Source organism: Lepidochelys kempii, chromosome 24 (genome assembly GCF_965140285.1).
Source record: "Lepidochelys kempii isolate rLepKem1 chromosome 24, rLepKem1.hap1, whole genome shotgun sequence".
Taxonomy (NCBI): Eukaryota; Metazoa; Chordata; order Testudines; family Cheloniidae; genus Lepidochelys; species Lepidochelys kempii.
Window position 1 is genome coordinate 1,422,328 of NC_136403.1, and position 25,992 is coordinate 1,448,319.

At 45.9% G+C, this 25,992-nt stretch overlaps 3 protein-coding genes across 3 annotated transcripts in view; 1 reads left to right on the forward strand and 2 right to left on the reverse strand.

Moving 5' to 3' along the window:
* The window catches only part of NUP210L (nucleoporin 210 like), a 49,119-nt gene extending 27,532 nt beyond the window's left edge, over window positions 1–21,587 (forward strand). Inside the window, exons 21-39 of the mRNA XM_073323094.2 lie at window positions 138–266; window positions 1,485–1,612; window positions 2,558–2,690; window positions 3,325–3,387; window positions 3,936–4,115; window positions 5,159–5,239; window positions 6,827–6,958; window positions 7,596–7,754; window positions 9,256–9,347; window positions 10,576–10,750; window positions 11,397–11,572; window positions 11,847–12,067; window positions 14,065–14,201; window positions 14,738–14,864; window positions 15,593–15,742; window positions 16,040–16,290; window positions 17,535–17,739; window positions 18,546–18,650; window positions 21,119–21,587. Coding sequence (XP_073179195.1) covers window positions 138–266; window positions 1,485–1,612; window positions 2,558–2,690; window positions 3,325–3,387; window positions 3,936–4,115; window positions 5,159–5,239; window positions 6,827–6,958; window positions 7,596–7,754; window positions 9,256–9,347; window positions 10,576–10,750; window positions 11,397–11,572; window positions 11,847–12,067; window positions 14,065–14,201; window positions 14,738–14,864; window positions 15,593–15,742; window positions 16,040–16,290; window positions 17,535–17,739; window positions 18,546–18,650; window positions 21,119–21,504 — 3,030 coding nt within the window. The 3' untranslated portion in view covers window positions 21,505–21,587. The remainder of the gene's footprint in view (window positions 1–137; window positions 267–1,484; window positions 1,613–2,557; window positions 2,691–3,324; window positions 3,388–3,935; window positions 4,116–5,158; window positions 5,240–6,826; window positions 6,959–7,595; window positions 7,755–9,255; window positions 9,348–10,575; window positions 10,751–11,396; window positions 11,573–11,846; window positions 12,068–14,064; window positions 14,202–14,737; window positions 14,865–15,592; window positions 15,743–16,039; window positions 16,291–17,534; window positions 17,740–18,545; window positions 18,651–21,118) is intronic.
* The window catches only part of UBAP2L (ubiquitin associated protein 2 like), a 403,300-nt gene that overhangs the window by 139,736 nt on the left and 237,572 nt on the right, over window positions 1–25,992 (reverse strand). The gene's annotated exons all lie outside the window — the stretch shown is intronic.
* On the reverse strand, window positions 22,567–25,141 carry RPS27 (ribosomal protein S27). The gene is made up of 4 exons (XM_073323093.2): window positions 25,038–25,141; window positions 24,654–24,762; window positions 23,530–23,640; window positions 22,567–22,816 (listed from the first exon to the last, which is right to left on the reverse strand). The coding sequence occupies exons 1-4, from the start codon at window positions 25,041–25,043 to the stop codon at window positions 22,788–22,790; spliced, it is 255 nt and encodes an 84-aa protein (XP_073179194.1). The 5' UTR covers window positions 25,044–25,141; the 3' UTR covers window positions 22,567–22,787.

Genomic DNA, 25,992 nt, shown 5'->3' on the forward strand with positions numbered 1-25,992 from the left:
TGAACAATGACTTTTCAGCAGAATGCTAGACTTAGTCACTTTTACGAGTTAGCTTTAGCTTTTTGGTGACAGAGATGTAAATTAAATCGGTATCCACGGCAGATAATATGGCTAATACCTCCTCACTTTCCTTGTAGATTGTCCCTTTGCATCCTGGATCTCTAACCTTGGAGGTCTACGATCTCTGTCTGGCATTTCTGGGACCAGCTGCAGTCTATCTACATGTGTCTGATATGCATGAGTTGGAGGTGGATCTCATTGATAAGGTGAGACAATTTTAGGGAAACTCAAATGTCTGTAAAAAACCTAACCTGGTGGGATGTGATTTTTTTTTTATCTTATTTCTGTTCTTTGTTTGTTTGTTTGCATTGTATGGAGCCATCTATGAAGTAATTTTCCTTTCAAGAGACATTTGTTTTATTTTCAAACTGTTAGAGAAATCTGTGTGAATATATCTTCTTAAATACAAGAGACGCTGTCAGTGGAAGCCTTTCACCTAGGCATCCGAGAACAGAATTCTTGGCTATTCCACTATGCTGTTGGCTCCCAAGGACAAAGAATGTCACTGCACAACGTGCATTCGTGCACCCGCCATCATGAAGAAACTCATCTTTCTCTAGGTTGCTTAATAAAGACGATAGACTCTTAACTATGATGGGTGGCGGTTTTGAGAGTTTGAGGCTTCAAAAATATGAGTTACATTTTGGTTCTATCATTCTTATGATTCTTTCTTCAAATCCTGTGGAGCAGAGATAATTCACATGAGCCACATAGCTGGGCTTGATGCACTTGGTGCAAGATTTGTACACAGGACTGCAAGAGAAGTTGTATTTTTTTCTTCAATGCTTGGTTAGACACTACCAACTCCTGCCCAAGTATCCATTCTTCTCCTTCTCCTTGGGGGAGGAACAACTTCTTCTGGAACTGAGCTGCAAGGGGCTTATGTTGAAGATTGAGTGCAGTGTCTTAGCTAGGTGATAAACCATGAGATCTTGCATCCACTTCAGAGGTTTGTTTTTGGCAGTAAATCATACTGCTGTAGAAGGACCAGGCCAGTCTTTTTGTTTTTTTTCACACTTTATTAATGTGAAATCTTATTTTACCTGGGTTAAAAAATGTATTTAAGGCCATTAAGTGTCCCAGTAATAATGTCACTCACTACACAATGGAAGACCCAGTGTGAATCCGTGCCTCATACTGTAGGGGCTGCCATACGTTCTGGTAGCCCCACAGCAGCTCCTAAAAGAGATGAGCCTCTAATTTTAACAGCAACAACCCTATATTTCTGATCAAGAAGTGACACTGAAAGAAGTGGGAGCCTGTGTGCATCCTCTTGAGTGTCCTGCCTATGTGAGTATCTCTCTGCAGGTAGGAAAGAGAACTTAAGAGAGGTAAGGTGGGTGGTGTCCTTTTGCAGCCCATCCAAGGTTAAGCATAGGTACAAAGACACCACCAAAAATTGTAAAAGTGCTCTTTTTACCTAGATCGAGATTGGCAAATCTGTCCTAGTCAGCGTGCGAGTCCTTGGTTTTCATCGACATCCATTCAGGAGCAAATATTTCAAGTACATGAAGCTCAAACTGCAGGCAGCATCTGCTATTGTTACACTTGTGTGAGTACTACAGTAGGCAGCCTGGTGCATTTCCACCTCAAGTAGCAGCTGATAATATCCATTGTCTACTGCAAAATAGAACTGATTACTACAGAGCAAAATCCAGCACCCTATCCATCCCCTGGCTAAAGGAGTGTTGTGGTGACTAGATATCCAAAGTCTCTCCAGTTATGTCACTGTCTCAGTATGTGTGTTCTTGGGAAAGTCGCTTCATCTCCCCATGTCTGAGGTTTAATCTTCTGTAAAGTGGGGATCATACATAAGTACCTCATAGGGTAGGTTGCCAGGCTTAATTCATATTTGTAAACCTCTCAGTGTAGATCCTCAATGAAAAGTGATGCAGAAGGCAAAGTGCTGATTTCCATTCCCATCACTCGGTTTTCTACACTGCCACAGAATCCCCTTGCCACGGGAAAATATAGCTGTGTATTAAATATGTTTACAGTGTTTATTTCTGGCATGGTTAGTCCATAAATGTATAGCTCTTTTGATTGAAATAATTTTCCTTGGAATCCCTGTATTAATACTGTTTGGCTTGCCTACTGTGGAGGCAGATGAAAATATATGTACTTATTTACAAATATCTTAGTATTCAGCAATGATGTCAGAGAAAATGAAGGACCGTTTAATGGATTATATAACTTAAACCTTGCCATAGCATGACAAAAATGGTGTGTGCATGAGGAAAGAGACATTAATTTCCCTGGAATGTATAGATTCCAAAGCATTAACATGATTGAACACAGCCACAGACTTTCTCACAACTATCACAGATTGTGAATTCTGCCTCTCAGAGCTTTGTGTAACATAAGTCTAGGACTGTGCTGGCTGTCTAGAAACACAAACCTCAGTATTAGAGACTCATTTGAAACACATCAACTATTAAAGGCATATAATTTTAATGCAAGCTGGGAAAAGTGAAAAAACTGTTAAGTATCTTTGCAGGCTAATGGAGGAAGTGGGTGAATACTCTGAAGTTTACATACTCCGAGCTGTCGCAATAGGCCAGACAACCTTGGTGGCTACAGCCTGGGACAAGATGGGAAGAAAATTCACTTCTTCTCCTCGGAAGGTTGAAGTAAGAATGCTCACCATTTGTGCCTGTCTATCTTCAGATGTTTCTCACTTGGTGTAGAACCATTTCCTTCAAAGTGCAGTGAAAAAACCCACTTGGATAATGTTGGCCTGAAAAGCTTGGCGTTTAGATGGGTTTAGCAGTCATAAAAGAATGGAAAGATCTTGTAAGAAATCACAGATTTCTTATAAGGGCAACATGCTGCTGTTTGTTTATTTTACCAAATTAACCCATTTTCCATAAAAATCTGTGTTGTCCTGATGTTTACAAAACAGAGGGTGTTTGCTAACTGGGAGTCCCATTCTCTGTTATAGAGATCTCAAAGGGATGTGGCATAATCAGCTTAGAAAAATGCACATGTGATTTATTTTGTATGCTGTAGCAAAGAATTCAAATCCTGAGCTACCATCAATCTCATTGTTCTCTAAAATATAGGTAATTTTAGCTCTTGTGAGGTTTTTTTTTGTGGGGGGGGGCGCTGGTAGAATGTCTGTGGCACTTCAAGACTAAGTGCAGACTGGCCAGGTACCCTGTGTAGTGCACCACTAAGCAAGGAGTATTTTTAATATTAATGGTTTGTCTTTTTAAAAAGAAATCCTGCAGCAGAAAAAGTTTTCCCTCCTTTTCCCTTTGCCAGGTCTTTCCTCCATTCAAACTCAACCCAGAGGAAATGACCCTCATTCCACACAACATGAGGCAGGTGAGCTTTAAAGTATATTAGTTCTTCCAGAGACAAATAAGATTTACCCAATCCCCTTTGCCTCTTTCTTTCTTTCTTCCTTCCTTCCTTCCTCCCTCTTTCCCCCCACTGCTCCTGCCATATTAAAAGAGTATAGTATTGGTAAAAAATGTCTGATAGAGCAGGTGGTAAAGGCTCTATATCCTATTATTGGTCCTATTCCTGTTTCCTACTTTGCTACCTCTTTCTCACTTAACCTTCCCCACTCTTTCCTAAGCAGTAGAAGTCAAAATTACATCAGGTATGTTTGGCCTTCTCTTCCCCTCCCTCTCAGACTCTCGCCTCCAGATCATTTCCAGGCTAGCTTCTCCTGTTTCTTTTAAATATATTTGCACTGTGAAGTGTATCTGATGCACTCACTTGAGAAGCCGGGGAAGAGACACTGCGTTGTTTCCAATATGTCATACGCTTTCTGTTTGTGGACAAGGAAAAGCGCAGATCTGGTATGTGGTTCAATTGAGTTTACCTCATTTTCTGGGGCTACAGTTTCCTGTTTAAATATATTGCAGGTGATGTCAGAAGGTGGCCCACAGCCACAGTCCATCATTCACTTCTCTATCAGTAACCAGACTGTGGCTGTAGTTAACAGGCTGGGCCAGGTGATGGCTAAGGCAGTTGGAACAGCCATAATACAGGGTACCATTCAGGCGGTCAGTGAAGACACAGGAGAAGTAATAGTTTTCTCAAAGGTATCTTCCTAGCTTGTTTTGTAAGTCCTCATTTGTTTCTCTGATGTATTTTCCTTGCACTGGCCTCTGCTGAGGAAGCACATCTGCAGGTGCGTTTTGGCATCTCAGTGGAAGTGATCCTGAAATCCTTGGTTGGACAAAACTCCCATCGTCTCTAAGATCCCATACTATATGCATGTCGTGCCTAGACAGGAGTAAAGGTTATTATTGTAGTTTGTTCTTTGGTTTTATGTCTGAAATGAGAGGTAAGGCCTTTGCCTGTTGGAGGGAGAAAAGCCTTACTAAGTGGCATCAGCTCTTACATCTCTGTGTTTCTTGCTTTGTTGCACCCTCAGCAGGAAGTGCATTGTTGAAACAAAGTAAATGTTTAATTCATGGGAGAAAGCAATGGGGCATTAAATAGCTCTATGCCAACCAGAAACTTTCCCTGCTTGGCTAGCAAATAAGCTGCTGCAGCCTCTGTGTTGGTGGCCATCATAGGCGCCAACTCCGTGGGTGCTCCGGGGCTGGAGCACCCCCGGGGAAAAATTGGTGGCTGCTCTGCACCCACTGGCAGCTCCACCCCCGCTCCCTCCCCCCAGCTCACTTCTGCCTCCCGTCCACTCCACCACCTCCCCTGAGTGCGCTGCTGGGCCCTGAGTGCCCAGCTGTTTCACGTGGCAAGCCTGGGAGGGAGGGGGGAGGAGGGGGAACGAGGCACGCTTGGGGGAGGGGGCAGCGCCAGGGCAGGGATTTGGGGAGGGATCCAATAGGGGCAGAGTTGGGGTGGGGCCGGGGGTGGGGGGGCACGAGCACCCACTGGTGCCGACAGAAGTTGATGCCTGTGGTGGCCATGTTTGCTTAATGTTCTTCAGGGACTGTCACTTCTGCAATTCTGCTAACCTCTGGGACTGCATGCAAATCTAGTTCTCCTTTAAAGCTACCAACTGAGCCCCTAACCAGCCTACACACTGTTTATTTTGATGGTAGGTCCCCAGTCTCCTTCCTCAGATTGTCCATTTTACTCCTATATCTCAAAGCATGTTATTTGCCATATATTGCAGGGTCAAGTGGAATTGGAAGTAGTTCAGCTGAGAGCAGTAAGAATTCATGCACCTGCCACGAGGCTTATAACAGCCACCAAGGTTAGTTCTGTAGCTAATATCGGAAACCACAGTGACCTGCAAGTAGTGAATGACTTTCTAGCTCTAGCTGGAGTTTTTGATTGCAGGTATAAATCCAAATGGTGCTGAAAATCCTGAGATAGGGTTTACTAAAGTGATGTAGTAACTGAAAACGGACTTCTTTAGTCATCTAGACCAGTAACTTCCAACGTTCTCAGGCAAATGGCACCAATTTACCAAATGGAGACTTTAGCTGACTCCTGTTCTACTGTGTACGCTCTAAACCCCATTCTCACAATGGTTAGCAACCTAAGTCCTACAGCGGGTTAGAGCGCTGTGCTCCACTGGATGGGAGCTGGGAAATGACAGTGCCCTAAGGCCCAGCAGAGACAAATCATTAAAGTGGGGAGAGGGAGCCTGGAATATCTTCACAAACGCCTCAAGAAACCGTGCTAGTGGAGAATCATGCATCTAGTCCACTTACCATGCATCTAGTAAGATAGTTTCTGAAACGTTCTCATACTTGGAATTTAGAAAGGCTCTCAAATGCTTTGTGTGTATAAGTGAGCAGGAAGTTATGTGCAGGACAGCATGGAAGGCACACTGAAAAGGGAACTGCTTGGCTGCTGCCGAAGATCTGAGTATGTCCAGGTAGAATATGCTTGCTCTATTTGCCATACACAGCTCCTTCCACCAGTCCAGGGCGTGGGGGACTGAACCTGAGTCTTCTGCACACAAGGATATGCCACTGTCAGAAGGGGTTGTTATATTTTCTCTAGGGCTAGGCATTTAGCTACGTTGTTAGTATGTTTTACAGTAATGTTAAGGGACTTCAGAGAATATGCTGTTGGTAACAAATTCATGACATATACTACAAACCCTAACTATTTTTGAAGAGTTTACAATTAATTTCTTGTGTCACCATGTTGGCAACTCCTCATAGTCTGTGTCCTATTCATTTCTTTGTCTGCCGTTCATAAGAACGGCCATACTGGGTCAGACCAGTGGTCCATGTAGCCCAGAGTTCCAGCAGTGGCTGGTGCCAAATGCTTCAGAGGGAATGAACAGAAAAGGGCAATTATTGAGTGATCCGTCCCAGGTCATCCAGTCCCAGCTTCTGGCAGTCAGAGGTTTAGGAACACCAGAGCATGGGATTACATCCCTGATCATCTTGGTTAACAGCCATTGTTGGACCTCTCCCCATGAACTTATCTAGTTCTTTTTTGAACTCGGTTATAGTCTTAGCCTTCCCAACATCCCCTGGCAATGAGTTCCACAGGTTGACAGTGCGTTGTTTGAAGAAGTACTTCCTGGTGTGTGTCTTAAACCCGCTGCCTATTAATTTCATTGGGAGACCGCTGGTTTTTGTGTTATCTGAAGGGGTGATAACACTTCCCTGTTCACTTTCTCCACCCCAGCCATGATTTCATAGACCTCTGTCCTATCCCCCCGGAGTTGGCTCTTTTCTAAGATGAACAGTCCCAGGCTTTTTAATCTCTCCTCGTGTGGAAGCTTTCCGTCCAGAATTGAGCTTAGATGCCCAAACTGTAATGTAGAAAACATCAGCAATACCCTGAGTGCCATGGTGACAGTATTTTTACTTTGCAGATGCCTGTTTATGTCATGGGGCTGACCAGCACTCTGACTCCATTTTCCTTTGGTAATGCCAACCCAGGGCTGATATTCCACTGGTCAATGAGTAAACGGGATGTTCTGGACCTTCTCCCCCGACACTCAGAGGTATGGAGCTGTCCACAACAACGTGATTAAAACCCACTGCATGCCAGGTGGTGGCTAAAGGCATTGGGGATAAGGCAAGCTGCATTAGAATTCCTGGCTGGGCAGATTAGCACTGCTCTGCAGACCATATGGCTTGAGTGCCAGCATCCCTGCCACCCTGCCTTCATAAATTAGGACACCAAATGACCTCCCCTTCCTCCTCCTAGTCCTTCTTTGAAACAGAGAAAGCCTTTCACAAAGTCTTCTACAGTGATCTCTTCAGTGACATTGCCTTAAACTTCCTTATACTATGTCTGCTGTGTGTATGTTTCAGATTGTGGACTCCTTGAGACAGGGACTGTCTTTAGCTGTCTCCTTGTCCAAGCAGAGCTGGAGCTGCACTGAGCTGGATGCTTATCTTTGTATATCTTAAGAGGAACAGTACCAGGCTCTTGAGGGAGTTACTCATTAACCATTCTACCTAGAGCCAATTAACTTATAATAGCATCTTTCATCATAAAGAAGAAAATGCAAGGGAAAAGTGACCTCTTGAACCCTACATATGGCATCTGTCTGCATTTTTCCTTTACTATAAATGAACAGTTGATTGGAAAGGCCTGAGCAGCCTGTAATGACAACCCTACCATCTCTCTGTCAGGTTTCCCTGCAGGTTCTACCCGAGAATAACTTTGCTATGGTTGTACATACTAAGGCAGCTGGAAGAACCAGTATTAAAGTGACAGTGCAATGTCTGAATGTATCCGCCGGTCAGTTTGAAGGAAATATGGCTGAACTCTCAGATGAAGTACAAATATTGGTAAGTTGCCCTGGTCACTCCAAATGGGATCTCTTACTTTCATGGGAAGAGGCAGAAGACAGGATTTCATATCGGAAGCAAGGAGGAAAAAGGAAATGAAGCCTAGGCAAGATACCAAGTCAAGCTGGCAGGTGTGCCATGGATAGGAGTACACTGCGGGCTGTCCACAAAAGATGTATTGTAGTCACAGTGTGCACAGAGATGTGTAAACCCTTCTCTGCATGTCTCTGTATTTCTCGCTAACTGATATACCTGGTTAGTGGTGACTTCATTCATGCTGCCCATGGGGTGTATATAGATTGTGTGTAACTCCAGCCCCCCCTTCTGCAGTGTTGTTTCTGCCGCAGAGCAAGGGAGAGTTCTGTTAATGAGCTGGCCTGCCCACACTAAATGTCCAGCCCTCACTTTTGATATGGATTTTGTGGATTTTCATTGAGACTTGCCTCTTGAAGCCTTTGGAATAGAAATCATCACCCCCTGCACAGCGGCAGTTTCAGTGACTGCTCTCGAGCCTGGAGCCAAACAGTCTTGGCATTTTCAGAATAAAAGCAAATATCATATCAGCCAGTAAGCAGGAGAAAGTTCCTCATTTCCGTGCAATGTGAAGGGCTTTAACCATACAGCTCACATAACAGCCGCTGGAAATGGATGTTGAATGCTTAGTCGTTTCTTTCTGTACTTTCTTACTATGTTTTGTTTCAGAGTAGCAGCCGTGTTAGTCTGTATCCGTAAGAAGAAAAGGAGTACTTGTGGCACCTTAGGGACTAACAAATGTATTAGAGCATAAGCTTTCGTGAGCTACAGCTCACTTCATCGGAATGCATGAATCCGATGAAGTGAGCTGTAGCTCAAGAAAGCTTATGCTCTAATACATTTGTTAGTACCTGTGGCACCTTGGAGACTCCTTTTCTTCTTACTATGTTTTGTATTTGTATATTCCTTGTGTGAAGAGGTTCCCAACAATAAAAGTGCCTTTCTCTGCTGATGAGCTCTGTGCATTGCTCTCCAGGCAGCCATTATCATTTCCACCCCCATATTGAGAGGCTTTCTTCTGATTTCTTATTAACCAGCCTACATGAGAACATAGGATTTGTCATACTGGATCATGTTATTTGTCAATTGACTTTTGTATTCTGACTTTGGCAGTGACTAATACCTGATGCTCTAGGAGTAAAAAGGGAGGGAAAAAAAACATATGTTTCAGTCCTGTTATTCTCTACCGTACATATGGATGGTGATGGATTCTGTCAGACAGCAATCAGCTTGCATGTGTTAATCCCTACTATGTCACGTATAAAGTTATTGATAGAAAAATTATCCAATCTCCGCGTTGTAGTCACAACATCTAAATCTCTGATCCCCTGTGGGAATCACAGGATGATTACATGCTGTGTGAAAAAGCATTTTCTTTCATTGGTTCTAAAAGTACCTGCTATTTAATTTAATCCAGATGTATTTTTCTGAATTTCTCTTTATAAAATGATTTGTTCTGTTCCTACAGGTGTTCGATAAGCTTCTACTTTTCTCTCCAGAGTGCCCTACAGAGCAGATTCTGATGTCCACAAACTCACAGCTCAAGCTGTATACAAACAGGTAAACAAAGAAAAGACATTCCATTCTGAACCCAGGAAATATAGGACAGAGAAACAGTTTACAGTAGGGGTGCCCAACCTATGGCCCGTGGGTTGTATGTGACCTACCAGAGCATTTCATAAAGCCCATAGCCTGCTTCAACACAATATACTAACAGCTGATTCATCAGTGTTTTGTCATCATGTTTACATCATTTAGTTTACACAATTGTGTAAATAGACAATACTGGACATAGGTTATTTCTGTCTAAATACGTACGAAACAAGCTGAACTTAAAAGATAAATCAGTACAGGTTCATTAAAATATGTAGAATCTGTTTGGCCCACACAAGATTTATGTGGCCCTCCTGTGTAATAAGGTTGGGCACCACCGGTTTACAGCATGTGTTCTTCCTTTCAATGCAGGGAGCTGTCTGCCTCTTTGCATTGCAGTCAACTTTTTATCTTCTTTCCAAGAGCTGCACAGACTTGCAGAATTCTGTTGCATGGGAGACCACTTTTGGGCATGCTCAGTCTCTGAAATTGCCTGAACATTAGTCTTTAAAGCCATACTTTGTGCATATTAAGTGAAACTCAAGCCTGGCACAGAAGGGCTTAAGTGAAATTTAAGTGTTGCATAGGCCCTGTGCTAGCCCCCAGCGCAGGGATGCATTTTATCTGATGAGTATTGAGACCAGGTTGAGCTCCACTGTCAGTGCGAGAAATGAAATCTGGGGTGGTAGTTTTTGTGGTTCTTAGATTATGCACACTCCCAGATGTGTTCTTTTCTGTTAGGAATATAATATGCACTTTTCTGAGGGGTGTCCTCTGGTACCCTACCACCCTCAAATGTGCAACATATCTGAGTGACCCTGAGCATAGCTGGGTCTGACCATCTGGAGAATATTGTGCCTTCCTCCTGCTCTCAGTCTGTCAGCAGAGGGAATGAGATTGAGTTTGGGGCCCAAACTCTGATCTCTTGTGAATGAGTGGGTGGTGCTGTCACTAAACCACTGGCTCAGCACTTTCATGCCTCATTTAAATAATAATAAAATACGGTAAGCTGTGAACTGGAAAAGCTTGGAGGCACACTCTCCTGGGGGAGTTTTGAAATTGCTGGATACATGGCTTGTCTGAGAAAAGCTCTTCCTGCTGAGATTTCTCATAGCTTCACTGCCCTCCATTTAGACTGAAATGTTCAGCCTGGTAGAGTCTAACCGAGGGTTTGTTCACTCTGTCCTTGACCTAGGGAGGGAGCGGCGCTTGTGAGCTCTGAAATCCTGCAATGTTTCCCCAACTCTTCCGTCATTGAGCAGCACGGCCAGGGACTCCTGAGAGCAGGGGCTGTAACAGGCACTGCAGTGCTAGAAGTAACTTCTCTAGAACTCTTTGGTGTCAACCAGACAGTCATAACCGGGGTCCGGGTAAGAACTGTTGCAAGTAAAAGAAATAGAACCAGTGTCTGATTTTTTCAAATCACGAAAACCTGCTGATGCTGAGAGATCACGTACTATTCATTGGATCAGGATCAGTGTCTCGGAGGGGCGAGTAAGGACCCCGATCTCCAGGGTTCCGCCGCAGCTCTGCCACTGACTCCAAGTGTGACCTTGGAGGCCAGTCACATCACTTCTTTGAGCCTTAATTTACCCATCTGTAAAATGGGGGAGGATGATATGTTGTGAGATTTAATATTTGTAAATCACCCTATTGTGTGAAAGGCCCCACAGAAGTGCAAAGTATCTTTATCTGTTACTTCATTTTTTAGGGCTTAAAATAAGGGCTAAGAAACAGTGCTGACCTTCTCGCAATAAATATATTGTATGCTTTTTCATTTATTCATGTGCTATTGATAATTTAAGAGCAATCTTAAATGCTTTGAGTGATGGGAGACCAAGCAAAACCTAGGTCCTGCAGGAAGAAAGAGAGATGGTTCAGTAGGTGGCGCTCTTTCTTTTGAATTAGTTATGAACCATTGTACACTTGTACATAATACGTGGATCTGCTTCGGTGGGAAAGACATAAATTTCATGTTTTTTTAAAGTGAACCAAAGGAAGCATTGTCTCTTACAGGTGGCTCCAGTGTCATACCTGAGGATAAGCACCAGTCCCAAACTCTACACCATTAGCAGCACATCTCTGATGGCATTTCCTCTGGGGATGGCTCTTACTCTCACAGTCCAGTTCTATGACAATATTGGGGAAAAATTCCATGCCCAGAACACCCAGCTTTACCTGGCTTTGAACAGGTACAATCCTGAGGAGGTTGGCACATAGTTGACTAGGGTGACTAAAACTCACAGGTAAAATTTTAGCATTACACGTGGTGGGAGAGGTGAAAGGTTTTGTATTTCAGGGCTAAAGCAGATTTGAAGGGAGCTCTTCGGAAGTGAAAAGCTGGTTTACATAACTCACTGGGCTATGTTAGCTGTGGGGTTTTTATACTTGAAATATGCTGCTTATCTCTTCTGGGCATCCGAAGCTCTGCTCGTTTTCTTTTGACTGGGGCTTGTTTGCTTTCAGAGATGACCTGCTGCTAATCAGACCTGGGAATAAGAATTACACATACATTGCTCAGGCTGTGAACAGAGGAGTGACACTGTTGGGAATCTGGGATGAGAAGCACCCAGGCATGGCTGATTATATCCACGTGCCGGTGGAGCATGTCATTGAGCCAGACCTCTCAGAGCCCATTGCAGTAGGAGATGTGATCTGTTTCAGCACACCCCTTGTAAACCAAGAAGGTTTGTATGTTGTTTTTCTGCTCCTGGTGTAGTCTCTATCTATTGTGGTGTTAACATGACCTGTTCCAGTCACCACGTTAGATCTCACAAGCTAAGCAGAGCTAGGCAGCCCATACTTGAATGAGAGACCGCTAAGGGACAGTGGAGCGGTGCTGGGGATTTAATAGGGGGCCATCTTCCCCAGAGGCAGAACTGAACTGGTGTCCCAGCATGGAGGTAGGGTTCTCTGCGCAGCTGAATGTATTGACTTGAAGGCAACATAAAACTGTGGCTGTGGGAGGGGTGTTTACTCCAGTTTCCTGGCCAAATTCTAATCCAGACACATTCCACTTTCATAAAGTCGTCCGATTTCAAGTTTGTATGGCTTCTAATTTCTCCATTAACTCTGTGACAGACAGGATAAGGGCCAGTGTAAAATGCATAACTGCTCAGCGATGGGAGTTTGAATGCTTATTGGCACCAAGGAGTTAATACTGGACATGTTAAAGTACTCTCAGCGTTAGCTTGCCAGACCAGGAAGAGCCTGTTTAGCTTATTTTGGCATCCAGTAGGAGGAGATGAAGCATGTTGCACGGCTCTGGCTTTGGCCCCACTGCACGTGGGGAAAGCGGGATTGGCATGACTTCTGCGCTAGGTTCGTTCCTGGGATGGAGCACAAAGGGAGCTCTGTTGGCAATCCTGTTCCTACTAGAGCCTAGCTTAGTGCCGTGAAGCGCTGCCAGTGGCAATTCCTGCCTAGCCCAGAACCAGAAAGTGTCAGCTTTAGTGGGTCCTCAAAGGAGAGTTTCTGCTTCTCACCATCTAATGACAGGGGCCCTAATTCTCCTTACACCTACACTGGCTCTGTTATGAATTTACACCAATACAAGTCAAAGGCGTATCAGGCCCATCTCTGCTGTCAATAGAAAGCCTCCTCCCTTCTCCACTGCTCTAGGACAGTGGTTCTCAACCAGGGGTCCGGGACTCCCTGGGGGGCCGCGAGCAGGTTTCAGGGGGTCCGCCAAGCATTAGACTCGCTGGGGCCCTCGGCAGAAAGCTGAAGCCCCACCACATGGGGCTGAAGCCCAGGGCCCTGAGCTGCCCCACCACCCAGGGCTGAAGCCAAAGCCTGAGCAGTTTAGCTCCGTGGGGGCCCCTGTGGCATGGGGCCCTGGGCAGTTGCCTTGCTTGTTACCCCTTAATGCCGGCCCTGGCTTTTATATGCAGAAAACTAGTTGTTACGCCACAGGTGAACTGTAGAGTTTTTATAGTATTGGGGAGGGGGGGGGGGCTCAGAAGGAAAAAGATTGAGAACCCCTGCTCTAGGATTCAAGTGTGGGCTCAACCTTGCTGTCCCTGGCCTTAACTCCAAAAGAGTATTTTGCATCCTTTCATTCCAGGGCTGCTGTTTTCCTCTTTTTTTCCTCACTCACCAGTGTGGCACTTCACAACCATCCAAGAGGGCAGGCTGCACAGGGGCTACTGACTGGTGTTCTTTATACCAAGGGTTCTGCAGCTGCATTAGAACACTCAGTACACAAGAGTCAGTGCTCCTGCAGCTCCAGTCTTATTACTGGCTCCTCATCATTAAGCTTTGACAGGGTCTTGGGAAGAAAAGGTAACCGGAGAGCATGGCCAGGAATGCCAAAGCCTTTCCTTCATCCTAGAAAACCTCTTCTGAGCATGCTTTTGACTCAGTGACCCTAAATATTAACCTGCAGCCTTATGGTTCTATTTTGTTCAAGTAAATATGATTTATAGACTGCCTTTGCAATCAGGCAGGCAGTTAGCTCCGTGTATTCCACTGGGTGGGGGGCATTTGTGTAGTGTGACTGTCTGAAAGGTTCACTTTGAGCTCTAAAAATACAAGATCTGTGAGTGTGGCCTACGCTGTATGAACTCTGTGAACGTGCTATAGGGGAAGTGACACCTGAAACTTATTCCCAGCACATTCAGTGATTCCTTTCATGAAGTGGAGACTGACCAGAGGAATCTGGTTTATGACTTGGCCTTTATAGGTGAACCTGGGCTGTGGCAAGTCTCCCCCACTGGCATTCTTGAGACAGACCCTTTGAGCGGAGCAACGTTTGTGAAGAAAGCTGGGACAGCTACAATCTTTCATGACATCCCAGGGACAGTGAAAACATACAGAGAGGTATTTATTGCTACACTCTCCTGTACGAGACCAGCTTGCTACTGCTTGTGCCAAGGAAATTCTTCCCATAAATTACTTGTACGCTGCACCCATGGCAGTTAGTCTGTATTTATCTTGGAATCCTTTTGTTTATAAGACTGCACGGCCTATACTTAGAAACTGAAAGCAGCACTATTAGCATCGTGGCTGAAGTCTGTGTTATGGTGCTGCAAAAGCAGAGTTTTTACTGTAACTTGACATGGGATAATTTGCAAACCTGGATTCAGTTCCTATGTAGGAAAAACAGTCCTGTAAGTAAGTTAATAGGGTCTTTAAAAAGAAGACACTAAGAGCTTGTGTCTTTACACCACTCTGACAGTGTAAAGGGGACTTAGTGTAAATGACAGTCTGGTCCCAGAGGTAATAAAATTGCTTGGTTCTGGAGAATGGAAGAATGTTCAGTAGCAGAGAAATAGTTACAGCAATAAAACTCCCCACTGTCCATATGAACACACCAGTCTTTCGAACACAAATTTATACCCCGTTTTATGTTTTAGGTAGTTGTCAATGGTTCATCAAGATTAAGCCTCCACCTTGGTCCCAAAAGCTACCTAACCAATACTCCTAACTCTTCTGAAGTCTGGGTTTTCGTTGCCACAGGCAGTGCAGGAACAAGCCTCAGAGGTAAGACCTATTACTGCTGGCTTCTTCTAAATTCCTCCAGCTTGGCCTAAACCGAACTACTGCAGTTAATGGGGTGGTTCTAGTGTTTGTTCCATGGGAGAGCAAATGTATTTATTCTGTAGGAGCCCTCATATTTGAGAGACACTGAATTGCAGGTATAAAAGCAGTTTATAAACTGGTCCTCTAGCACTTTATTCAAAGTCATGCAGGCTTTATAACCCTAAAATGAGGTGAAACTACAGCTCAACCTTTGTAACTGCTAGACTACAGATTACCAGTACATCCCATCTGTCCTTCCAAGAATATCAAAATTAGGGATATTTTCTTATGTAAAATAGGAAATTCTTTTAATGTATGCTTTGTCTGGCTTACTTTCCCTCCAAGTGCAGCTCAGATGTCAGTGAATGGAATTGGCACCATAATGGATTAAAAAAGGACAAGGCCTATTCTTATGCTGTCTATAAACATTTCAGTTTCCAAGCCTTAGGTTTTAAGTAAAAAAACATGTTGTCTGTTTCAAACAAAGCTTTGTACTTTGCTATTGAAATGATTGTAGGTGTCAGTGACCTACTGGGAAAGAATCTTCTGTCTGGGAGATGTAGGTTGGATGGAAATTATAGACTGGCCTCTCAACTGCTCTATCCACCAGAGAAAGCTTCAGATAGAAAGATCCATTGTGATGATACTAGCTCATGCATTCTTCATTCTTCCAATTCTCTTTCTTCTAGGCCCATGCAGCCCCAGTCAGGTTTATGCAGTCACTAACCTGCTTCGCCCAGAGTCTCGCCTGCTATGCCAAGTTGAGTTCAGCAGCATAGCGCTGGATACTCCAGCAAGTAAAGTCTTTCATGTCCGGTCACACTTCAGTATTGAAAAAGGTAGGCACGCTGACCCCTTTCCAGGGAAAGGGTCAGGGATTTGCGGGGATTTTTCATTTTTGATTGTTTTTTTTCTTCCCACAAAATTCCCATTTCTCCACCGGATTGAGAACATGGTGGTGTTTCACAAACATTGTTTCTGCTGACTTGTTAGCATGGGGTAAGAATATGCGTAGTGAATTCTCCTTTCCCCTCACTCTTCGTAGTTTTCCAGTGATAGATGGCTTATGTATTAAAAACAGTCAAACACAAGGCTTCTGAACGTTTATTCTTTGGTTTTCCCCATCTTGAATTTAGGTCTCTATGCCTGCATAATCACTGCTAAACCCCAGTCTGATGAAGTCCTGCTGGCTTTGAGTTTTGCTGAGGCCTCCGTATATGTGATGGTCTGTCTCTTCAGTGAACAAAGCAAGGATGGAATGCAAAGAATCCTAGTTCCCTTCCTCCCTGCATTTTACCTCAACCAGTCTGAATTGATTTTTAGCAGCAAACAACTAAATGGCAAGATCAGAGTGCTGGGAGCTGAGAAAGTGTTAGAAAAGCTGGAGGTACATAGAAAGCTCCCCCTGCCCCTCCATTCCTGGGGAATACACATAGCAATCCTTCTTCTGTTTAGCATGTATCTGTAGGGAGACTCTGATCCCGGTACACGAGGTGCGGTGTGAGCAGTCCCTTGGTCCCTTGTGGGAGATTCTTCAAGAAATGATTGAGTTGCTTCTGTGTTTGGAAACAGTAGTGGGTTTTTTTACAGTAATTGAGCACTCCCCCTCTTCTATATCAGGAGGGGGGGAGTGGTGGGCAGGTAGACAAGGGAGAACCTAAGTTACAGTAACCCCAATGCTAGGCAGGCCATTTGTCCAGTTGGAAACCTGACAGTCCTCTTTTGGGGTGGTTTTTCGCCTGTCTGATACTGAAAGAAAACCGGATGGGGGATGTTATAATGAAGAGCTCGCCACTCCTCCCCCACTGAAGTGACTTCACACACACACACACAACATGCGACATCACACCCGCCAGGGCAGGGTGGTGGAGTCTTCAAAATGGCACCTCCTATGCCACGTAACCTCATGCGCACTGTGTGGGCAAGGTTATACCAGCAGGCCCAGGCCATTTCTGGAAGTATCAGCACATCCAGTATTCTGCTACCCACTGCGAATGATGGTAATTACAGGAATACTTGTTATCACTACTGCATTGTCATAAATAACCTCGCTATTCTATGTCTGGGTGTGTAATATTTAGGGCCCTACCAAATTCATGGCCATGAAAAACACATCACAGATCGTGAAATCTGGTCTTTTGTGTGCTTTTACCCTTTACTATACAGATTTCACAGGGGAGACCATTCCTCAAATTGGGGGTCCTGACCCAAAAGGGAGTTGCAAGAGGGTTGCAAGGTTATTTTAAAGGGCTTGCGGTATTGCCACCCTTACATCTGCGCCGCTGCTGGTGGGGGCTCTGCCTTCAGAGCTGGGGTCCCGGCCAGCAGCCACCGCCCTCCAGCTGCCCAGCTCTGAAGGCAGCCACTGTCAGCAGGAGCGCAGAAGTAAGGGTAGCAGGACCACGACCCCCCACAAGTCCTTTTTGGGTCAGAACCCCTACAATGACAACACCATGAAATTTCAGATTTAAATAGCTGAAATCATGAAACTGATGATTTAAAAAATCCTATGACCATGAAATTGACCAAAATGGACCCTGAATTTGGTAGAGCCCTAGTAATATTATACAGAACTGGCATATACTGTTTTTGTTTTCCTTTGAAATAACTGCTTTTTGTCTGTTTTCAAAGGTCCACCCCAACTCTCCTGTGATAATAGTGAGGCAGCCTGAACATTCGCCCAACATGCCTGGACTTGTCTTCTACCCAGTTAGTGTGGTCAATCTCACATCTCTCCACCAGATGGCAGCCCCCGTCTTTATCAATGTCTCCTGTATTCTCACAGGCCAAAGAGTTTCCATAGCTGTGAGAGTTCTGGCAGGGCAGCATCTGTTTAGTAAGTATCAGCTGGTCTTATTTGTATGAGAAGATGCAATAGTGCCATCAAAGTGGTTTGCTAGTTACTGGATCCTCATTCTTCACATTCCAGTTTGCTTTCCTGTTGCAAGAAAGTGAAACGAGTCTACCTTACTGTGTCTAGGCCTGAACCTATGCGGTATCTTAATTCTCATTGACCTTAATGGCAGTTCAGTGTCCCGCAGCACACAGCATTGGTCCTTTTGAATGCTAACTCAGTAACAAGGGGTCCCTGTTTTGTTCATTTCACACTGAAGACTCAGTGGGATCACAAGGAAGAGACTTACTCCCTAGGTGTGGACAGCTGAACTTGGTGGGGGTGGGAAGAGGAGTTGTATGGAGTTGCGGGTTAATAATGATGCAAAGCAGTTTCCATCTGATTTTATTTGTCTACATGAGGTGGTGGTCTGGGTCTTTTTCCTAGTGAACAGAGGGGAGTCTCTGATAGAATAGGGAGACTGAATTGCCTGTAATCCATAAGGTGGTCCCTCCAAGTCCTAGTGAGGCACTTTGAGAGGGGCTGGAGCCAGGAAACTTTCACTGCAGCTGTTTGCGCTGCACCTGGTCTAGGGAGAGAACTTCATTCCTTAAGGCTCCAACACCAAATTCCTATTAAAAGGATAAATGATTTTGAAACATCTTATTTAATACTTCTTTTCAATTAGTTCTTGCAACAAAGCTGCAGAGTGGTTAGATGTATGTCTCTACAGTATCATTTATTACAGAAACCAGGAGTCTGCCTACACCCAAGACTAAATATTACCTCATTTTTCTGGAAAATGTTAGGTCAGTGCAATGAAGCAGGAATTGTCCAACAGCTTATTGGCTCTTACCAGATCCTTCTCTTCACCCTCTTTGCTGTTCTAGCATCAACAGCTGTAATCTTTCTCAGTAAGTGAAAACACAAGAGAGGTTTGCAGCTAATTATTAAATGAGGGGTAAACAGAGAGCTTTACCTGTGTGTTCATTATCACTGAATACAATCATTTGTCTGTTATACTTTGTGTATATTTTTAAGGGTACAATACTGTTTTGAGTGTGGTTGAAAATTACAAGCACCTTGGAAAAAAAAAAAAACTCTACACAACACAAACAACCACATTTCAGACCATGTCCTAAAATAAAATACGTCTAGCACACAAAGGTTTAACCCCCAGAAGATCATCCTGGTGTCCGTCCTAGTTCTGTAATGCCTTTCAAGAACCTGTGTACATACTGCTGTACAGGGATGCAGCCACCTTTCATGTAGACACCAACGAGTATCCACCAATGAGGAAATGGCATTTTGGCCAGTAAGGAAGAAAGATAGATAAAGTAACCTACCATCCTTAATGACCATATAAAGCAGATAGGCCCTCAGTTTATACAATCTCAGGAGGGAAAAACCCAGCCACCCATAGTAAATGTCATGTAACTTAGTGAATCTGCCTCTGAAGGATAACAGGCTGAATCCCTGCTACTGCAGTCAGAACCTGTCGTTCCTGAGGTTTAGGCTGCTGGACATGTTAGGGCTAGGGCCCTACTCTTCTTATTAACCTGTCTTTCTGGGTCTTAAAAATCATTTTGGGTAAACTTTAAGGGTAAAAAAAGCACTGCTGGTTCTTTGCACTGGTATATACAGGGAGCCTGTCACTGCTAGAGCTTGATTCTTCTACTCGGAGCCTGAAATAAACCAGAAGTCAGCAGCAGCCTCAGTGGCCTGCATGAAACAAGTCCACTTCCTAAAGAATAGGAGTACTTGTGGCACCTTAGAGACTAAGCAACCTAAAGAATGTGCTTCCCCCTGTGGAAAAGCCCAATTCCTTTCTCTTCTCTAGACATGAAGAAAAGGAGTACTTGTGGCACCTTAGAGACTAACCAATTTATTTGAGCCTAAGCTTTCGTGAGCTACAGCTCACTTCATCGGATGCATACTGTGGAAAGTGTAGAAGATCTTTTTTATATACACACAAAGCATGAAAAAATACCTCCTCCCACCCCGCTCTCCTGCTGGTAATAGCTTATCTAAAGTGATCACTCTCCTTACAATGTGTATGATAATCAAGTTGGGCCATTTCCAGCACAAATCCAGGTTTCCCACACAAACCCACTCTCCTGCTGGGGAGTGGGGTGAGAGGAGGTATTTTTTCATGCTTTGTGTGTATATAAAAAGATCTTCTACACTTTCCACAGTATGCATCCGATGAAGTGAGCTGTAGCTCACGAAAGCTTATGCTCAAATAAATTGGTTAGTCTCAAAGGTGCCACAAGTACTCCTTTTCTTTTTGCGAATACAGACGGCTGTTACTCTGAAACCTCTCTAGACATGGTCACTCTGGAGCCGGGCTGAGGTATACTGGCAAAGGGCAGTGTGGTGGAAACTTGCCCTGTAGCTACTTATGCTGTCCCTCTTCTGGGGCTAGATAAGATTGGCTCCAACAGGGGTACCTTTTGAGCACTACTGATTTAACCTTTAATATATGAAGTTTATTTACACTTTCAATGGTATCTAAATACTGCAACATTTCTGCCCATTTTGCCTGATGATTTTGGTACTTGGTGCCCCACAATTCTGATGGATCAGATTTTTCCAGCAGTGCCAAAATGCATATTCTCTTCCTCCTTCACACCCCTGCATACACGGCAGGGAGCACTACAGGGTCAGGTTTTGACCCATACAAGCTGTGAAATTGTGTTCAGTTGGAATATCTTATTTGCCAGTTTGGCCTTTAGACAAAGTTGCATGGGTCCAGTTAAACTTGTGGAAAAACTCATGCTTATGTATGCATGGCTTATTGCACTTGGTCTTAAACCTATACTAATTGACTGAAGCTAAACAGCCCATCTCTCTGTAGAGCACTCAGGAGAGTTAAAGCAAATCAGTACGTGTGACATCAACCTCTAAATTAGAGCATCTTAGCCGCCTAGTACTATCATTCAGGAGTAGTGGCCCCAAGACTCCTAAATGGCCACGCAGCTTTGTGTTGGTTTAAATCACACCTTAAACTGCTGTAACTGTACACAAACTTTTAGCATAATGAGACTATACCAGTGGTCCCCAACCTTTCTGTGGGAATAGCAAATTCCTATTCCCAACACACTGTGGCGGGCGCCAAACACCCTGCTGTCAAAATGCCGCCGAGAAGTGGCAGCGGAAAGAAGCCTTGCCACCGAGAAACGGCAACGCTTCTCAGCAGCATTTGGGCAAGTGGTTCTCAGGTGGCCACGCTCGGTGGCAGCATTTTGGTAGCATGGTGTCCTGCAGGCGCACACAACTGCCCCGGCGGGTGCCATTACACCTGCGGGCACTGCGTTGGGGACCCCTGAACTATACCTTCACACCTGTTCCACCAGTGTTACATAATTTGTTATTTTTGCAGCATACAATGCCTTTCTGACCAGAGTGCAGACTGTACCTATTGTGTATGTTCCTACCTCAGCTACACCTCAGACAGGTAAGCTGGAATTTTCTGAAACTTGTAACATTGTATATAATTTGTTTGAACAGCTGTATACAAAGGTCAGTAGCAAACATCACTTACTTAAGATAGGACTTATTCTCTCATCCTGGTTGCTCCCTTTCCCAGTCTATCATTGCTGTAAAACAGACTCATTTCTCTGGAGGCAGAATAGCCAGCCTCGAAAAGTGAATTTGAAGTCCCCTGAACCCCAGGTACTTTTTGCTTGTAGCTGTGTTGATCCCAGAATATTAAGAGACAAGATGGGTGAGATAATATCTTTTGTTGGTGACAAGAACAGAAGTTGATCTAATAAAAGATATTCCCTCCCCTACCTTGTCTCAGGTACAGGAAAGGGCTTGAAGTTTTAGGAACTATTTTCTATAAATTGCAAGGTTAGATGGCAGCAGCTGTCTTAAGTAAAACCCTGTCCTTTTTGTTCCTGTGTCCTAAGGATATCCAGGCAGTCCAGTATTAATCTGACTAACCTTTTTCCCTACACTTAGGGTATTCATATCCTCCTGTTGGTACTCAGCAACACAATGAAAGAAACAGGACGCAGCTATGGCTTTGGAGCGTACGGAGAAGGCATGTTTGAAGGAAGTACCTGTTTGTACAATAATAAATGTCTAGTGAAGCATGATGTTAGGTGTAGTTCTAACTCCTCTAACTGGAAGTCACAGCACCTTCCTGGTTCTCTGGGACAACAGTCTGACTCCAGAATCTTCAGGCTACAGTGATGGGTACTGGACAGGGGCCCCACTATCATGTTGCCAAAGGCACAATAGGGTTCGTGCCCTTCTACTTTAAGAGATCAGGGTGGTAGATCCTGCAACAAGAAAACTCCTTCATGATTTGGGCCAGAATAAAGTCCAGAAGCCACCAGTCCGTTTGACTTTTAGACCTTTTTCAGGCCAGTAATGTATGATACAGCAGGCTTCTTGTGCCTGCCTATAGCGGTAGGGTATCAGATCAGAGCACTGGAAGGTTAACAAGGTACTTTACTTTGGTTTGAGGAATATTTTGGAGTCACTTGTAAAAGCTTGTGCTGCCAGCAGAGCAAAGTTAGGATTCACAGTGGTTGAAACTTCCACTTTAAGAATAGTCAGATTACACTGACTTCTCAGGAGAGGGCGGAACTAGAGAAGAACTCCGGTTTCACTCTAAGGTGAACAGGGGCTCACTGCATATGCATATTCTTTCCCTGCTGAGGGTCATCATAGTATCTGTTGCAATTACAGGCAGGGCAGAGTCAAACTCTGCCCAGAAAGTGTTGGTTTTCACTCCGGTTGAACAGTTTTGCTTATATCACCCAAAAAGAGCACTATGTGAGTTGACAGTGAGTATCAAGTTAAAGCAACAGACTAAGCTGTATTTTATCCAAAATTTATTGACAGTCAGATAGGTGAGGCTACAGGGACAGTATGAAAGTCATGTTCTCCCCTCACGTTCCAGAGACCTGTTTAAAGCCTTCTGTTCACATCAGGACACTTAATGTTGCTCTGTGGCTGAATCCCACGCTCTTGAACCATCTGTATTTGTCTGTGCAGCCAACTGTGCAGGTAGTCCCACCCATCTCAGACACTTCAGTTTAGTGCTGCTTTCGTCTGAAGGAGCATCCTAGATCAGGAAAGAACAGTAGGTAATCCCAAGCACATTACCAGCCTGTGGGGGGATGGGTGAGTCGTTAACTCAGTCCACAGGAGGGTAACAGCACCACAAGGCCTCTAGGCGTTGAGGGAGGCAGACCGTATTCTCATAGCTCAACAAGGACTGAGGGCTACTGGGAGAGTGAAACCCTCAGGTATCAACAGCTCCAAAATCCACTAAGTCAGATCCATCATTATAGAATGGAAACTGTAGTGGAGCCAACAGAACACAGAACTAGCTCAAATAGTCCAGGCATGGCTCAAAGCCAAGAAGGCCAAAGTATATCCCCAACGACCCTCTTAGGAAGACCAGTAAATAGCCATCCAGCCTAAGCATTCAAGAATCCCCAAGGTTTCTAGTAGTTCTGTCCTGCCAGCTGTTCTAGGAGACTAATTTTTTCTGGTCACTTAAGAGGCATTTCATTATACTTAGCAAACCCACTCCCTGCAAGCACTTCAGGCACATACTAGACAGATTGAGACTCTTCTGAAGTGCCACTCAAGATAAAATTCTGGATCAGAGGTATTATAACACTGTGTATAGTGCATTGATATACATTCCCTGTCCTGAAGAATCTCTCGTTCAAGACAGACAAGAGCAAGACAAAACAGGTAAGGGGGTTATGATGACATGGAAAAATACATTAGCTGCCTGGGTGTTTTAAAGTACAAATTGCTGCTTACCTTCTGTAAGCCTTGCCTTTCCTCCGGTGGGCTGGCACAGCACAGTTGAGCAGCCAACACACAGAACTACAGTCTGAGCATGGCTGAATACAGTGGTGATTTTATAGCAACCTGAAACAAAGCAAAAGTTTGAGGTGAGCCTATTTCTCTACAAGAGAAGTGGGGCGGTGTTATTTCCACTGTTGGAGCAAAAGACAAAGCTGGCATGTTATTGAGACTATTTTGACATTTTCAGCGGGCAAATGAAACTTTAATCTGCTGGAGAAAGAAGGGGACTAAGGGCGACAGTGAAAAATGTTCAAACAGTTTGCATTGCTCTGGCCATAGTGGGGCTTTAAAGGGGTCTCAAAAGCAAGCGTTTTAAGTTTGCATTTTAAAGGTAGGTACAGTAGACTGAAGAACCTGGTCCCAGTGGGGAATGATCAGTTGTCCGCTAGCTACAATAATGAATTCAGCTAACATCAGACAACTAAATTGAGACAAGATAATCCCAGGGCATCCCCTGGGCAGGGTACTAGTCAACACACATTAAGGGACTCCTCCCACATGGGGTCTAGCCCAGTGATAGTCTATTATTGTTTGTCAAAGTATAATCAAGGTCCAGACTTCAGAGAAAATTTAGCAAAAGGTAAGATTCCAGGATTCCTTTAAAAGCACCTGGTGGTCCAGATTTGGCCTGCAGTCCGCCTACCGAGAACCCCGGTGTACCCCCTGCACAGCTGGAGGAGAAAACATGCCTTACAATGCTGCACAGGTGCAAGCTTTCCGTTTGATTTCTGGAATAGGACAACTTCTGCCACCACCGACTCTTACAGGCCCAGGGTCAGGAAATGTTGAGTACATGGGCTACCGAGTTTCAGAGGGGTAGCCAGCCGCGTTAGTCTCTACCAGCAAAAACGAGGCGTCCTTGTGGCGCCTTAGAGACCAACGCGTTTATTTGGACACAAGCTTTCGTGGGCTACCAAGCTACCTTCGGGCTCCTGCCTGGGAGCGAAGCGGGACGCCCACGGCCGGCTGCCAGCAGGTGGGATGCAGCCTGGGGGAGCCCTTCCCCAAGTGCCCTGAGCGGGAGCTGCCCCGCACGGGCTCCAAGGCCCGCCTGGGGGGCCAGGCCGGGGCCTCACCTGGACACTTCACGTCCATGAAATAGGAGTTCGGACTCTGGACCAGACGCTTCTTCTTGTGTTTCCGCTTCTCCTCCTCGGGGGAGGGATGCAGCAGGTCTTTCGCCAGCTGCAAGCCAAGCACAGCGCGTTAGGCCGGCCCGGGGGACGGCGGGGGGAGCCCCCCCACCCCGGCCCCCCTCCCGGCCTGCCCCCCCCCGCCATCTTGGTCCCTCCCCCCCGCCGCCATCTCCCCGCTCCGGGCCCGGCTCCCGCTACCCGGCCCGGGCCCCCATCGCCGCCCCCGGACCCCGCCGGCAGAGCCCGGCCAGCGGAGCGGGGCCGCCCCGGGCGAGGGGGCGGCTCCCGGGCCCGGCCCCCCACGGGCCGCTCGGCCGCACTCACAGGCATGTTCGCGTGGAGGCAGCCGGGGCCGAAAAGGAGCTAGAGCGGAAACCGGGGCCGCTATATCCGCTCCGGGGTTCCCCGCACGGGCGGAAGTGAGCACTTGGCACGGCCCTGCTGCCATGTTGGCAAGGTCGAAGCTGCCACCCAATGCGCAAGAAGAGTTGGGTACTGTCGCCATTTTGAGAAGGTCGTTCAGGCCAACAGTGCTCCGACTACCGGAAGCGCCGCCATGTTGAAAAGGTCTTTGCCTTCAACCGGAAGAAATACTGTAGTCGGAAGTAGCGGCCATGTTAAGAGGGTCAATCTTTGCTCCAGGCGCTGAGGAAGCGGGAAAGGACGCCATCTTGGGAAGGTCCTTGGGGACCCAGGCCCATGGGATGAGCCGTGAGATCCTTCCCCACAGGCCCCATGCTGCTGAGGTGCCCCGGGATCGGCCCTGTTCCGCGGTCCCGCATGACATCATCATGGGTGCCACGGTGACGGGAGGAGGCGCGAGGTGCTGTCCTTCGAGGGCCTGGGACGATGAGGTCCCAGCGCCGGGCCGGTGGGCTTGGGCCCCGCGAAGACGGACGGGCCCCAATGTCGTTCATTCCGGTCACCCTCCGAACCCCGGCAGGGCCTCGAGCGGAGCCGGGCTCCTCCGCCGCGCCCCGCCGACACGCGGGCTGCCCCGCGGCCCCGGCCGCCCCGGGCTTTGGGACCCTCCCGGGCGACAGGCACGGAAGTGACCCTCGTCGATGCACACGTGGATGTGGGAGGAGCTTAACGGTGGCCTCCGTCGGCGGGGCAAGTCCGAGAGCGGCAGGGCACTTAGGCGAGTCTGCGCGAACGCGAGAAAAGGCCTCGAGGGCCCCTGCTCTCTAATCTCCAGCAGCACGGAGCAGGTCCAGTGCGGGGCTCCTCTGCAGCTGGAAGCCTGCGGGGCCACAGGCATGAGGTGCGGGCCCCGCAC

Bases quoted from the DNA above. Each gene is read 5' to 3' on its own strand.
- RPS27 (XM_073323093.2), bottom strand. The intron at 23,641-24,653 runs GTGAGGCCCCGG...GCTTTGTTTCAG, and splicing joins CATGGACGTGAAGTGTCCAG to GTTGCTATAAAATCACCACT. The intron at 22,817-23,529 runs GTAAGCAGCAAT...TTCCTGATCTAG, and splicing joins AAAGGCAAGGCTTACAGAAG to GATGCTCCTTCAGACGAAAG.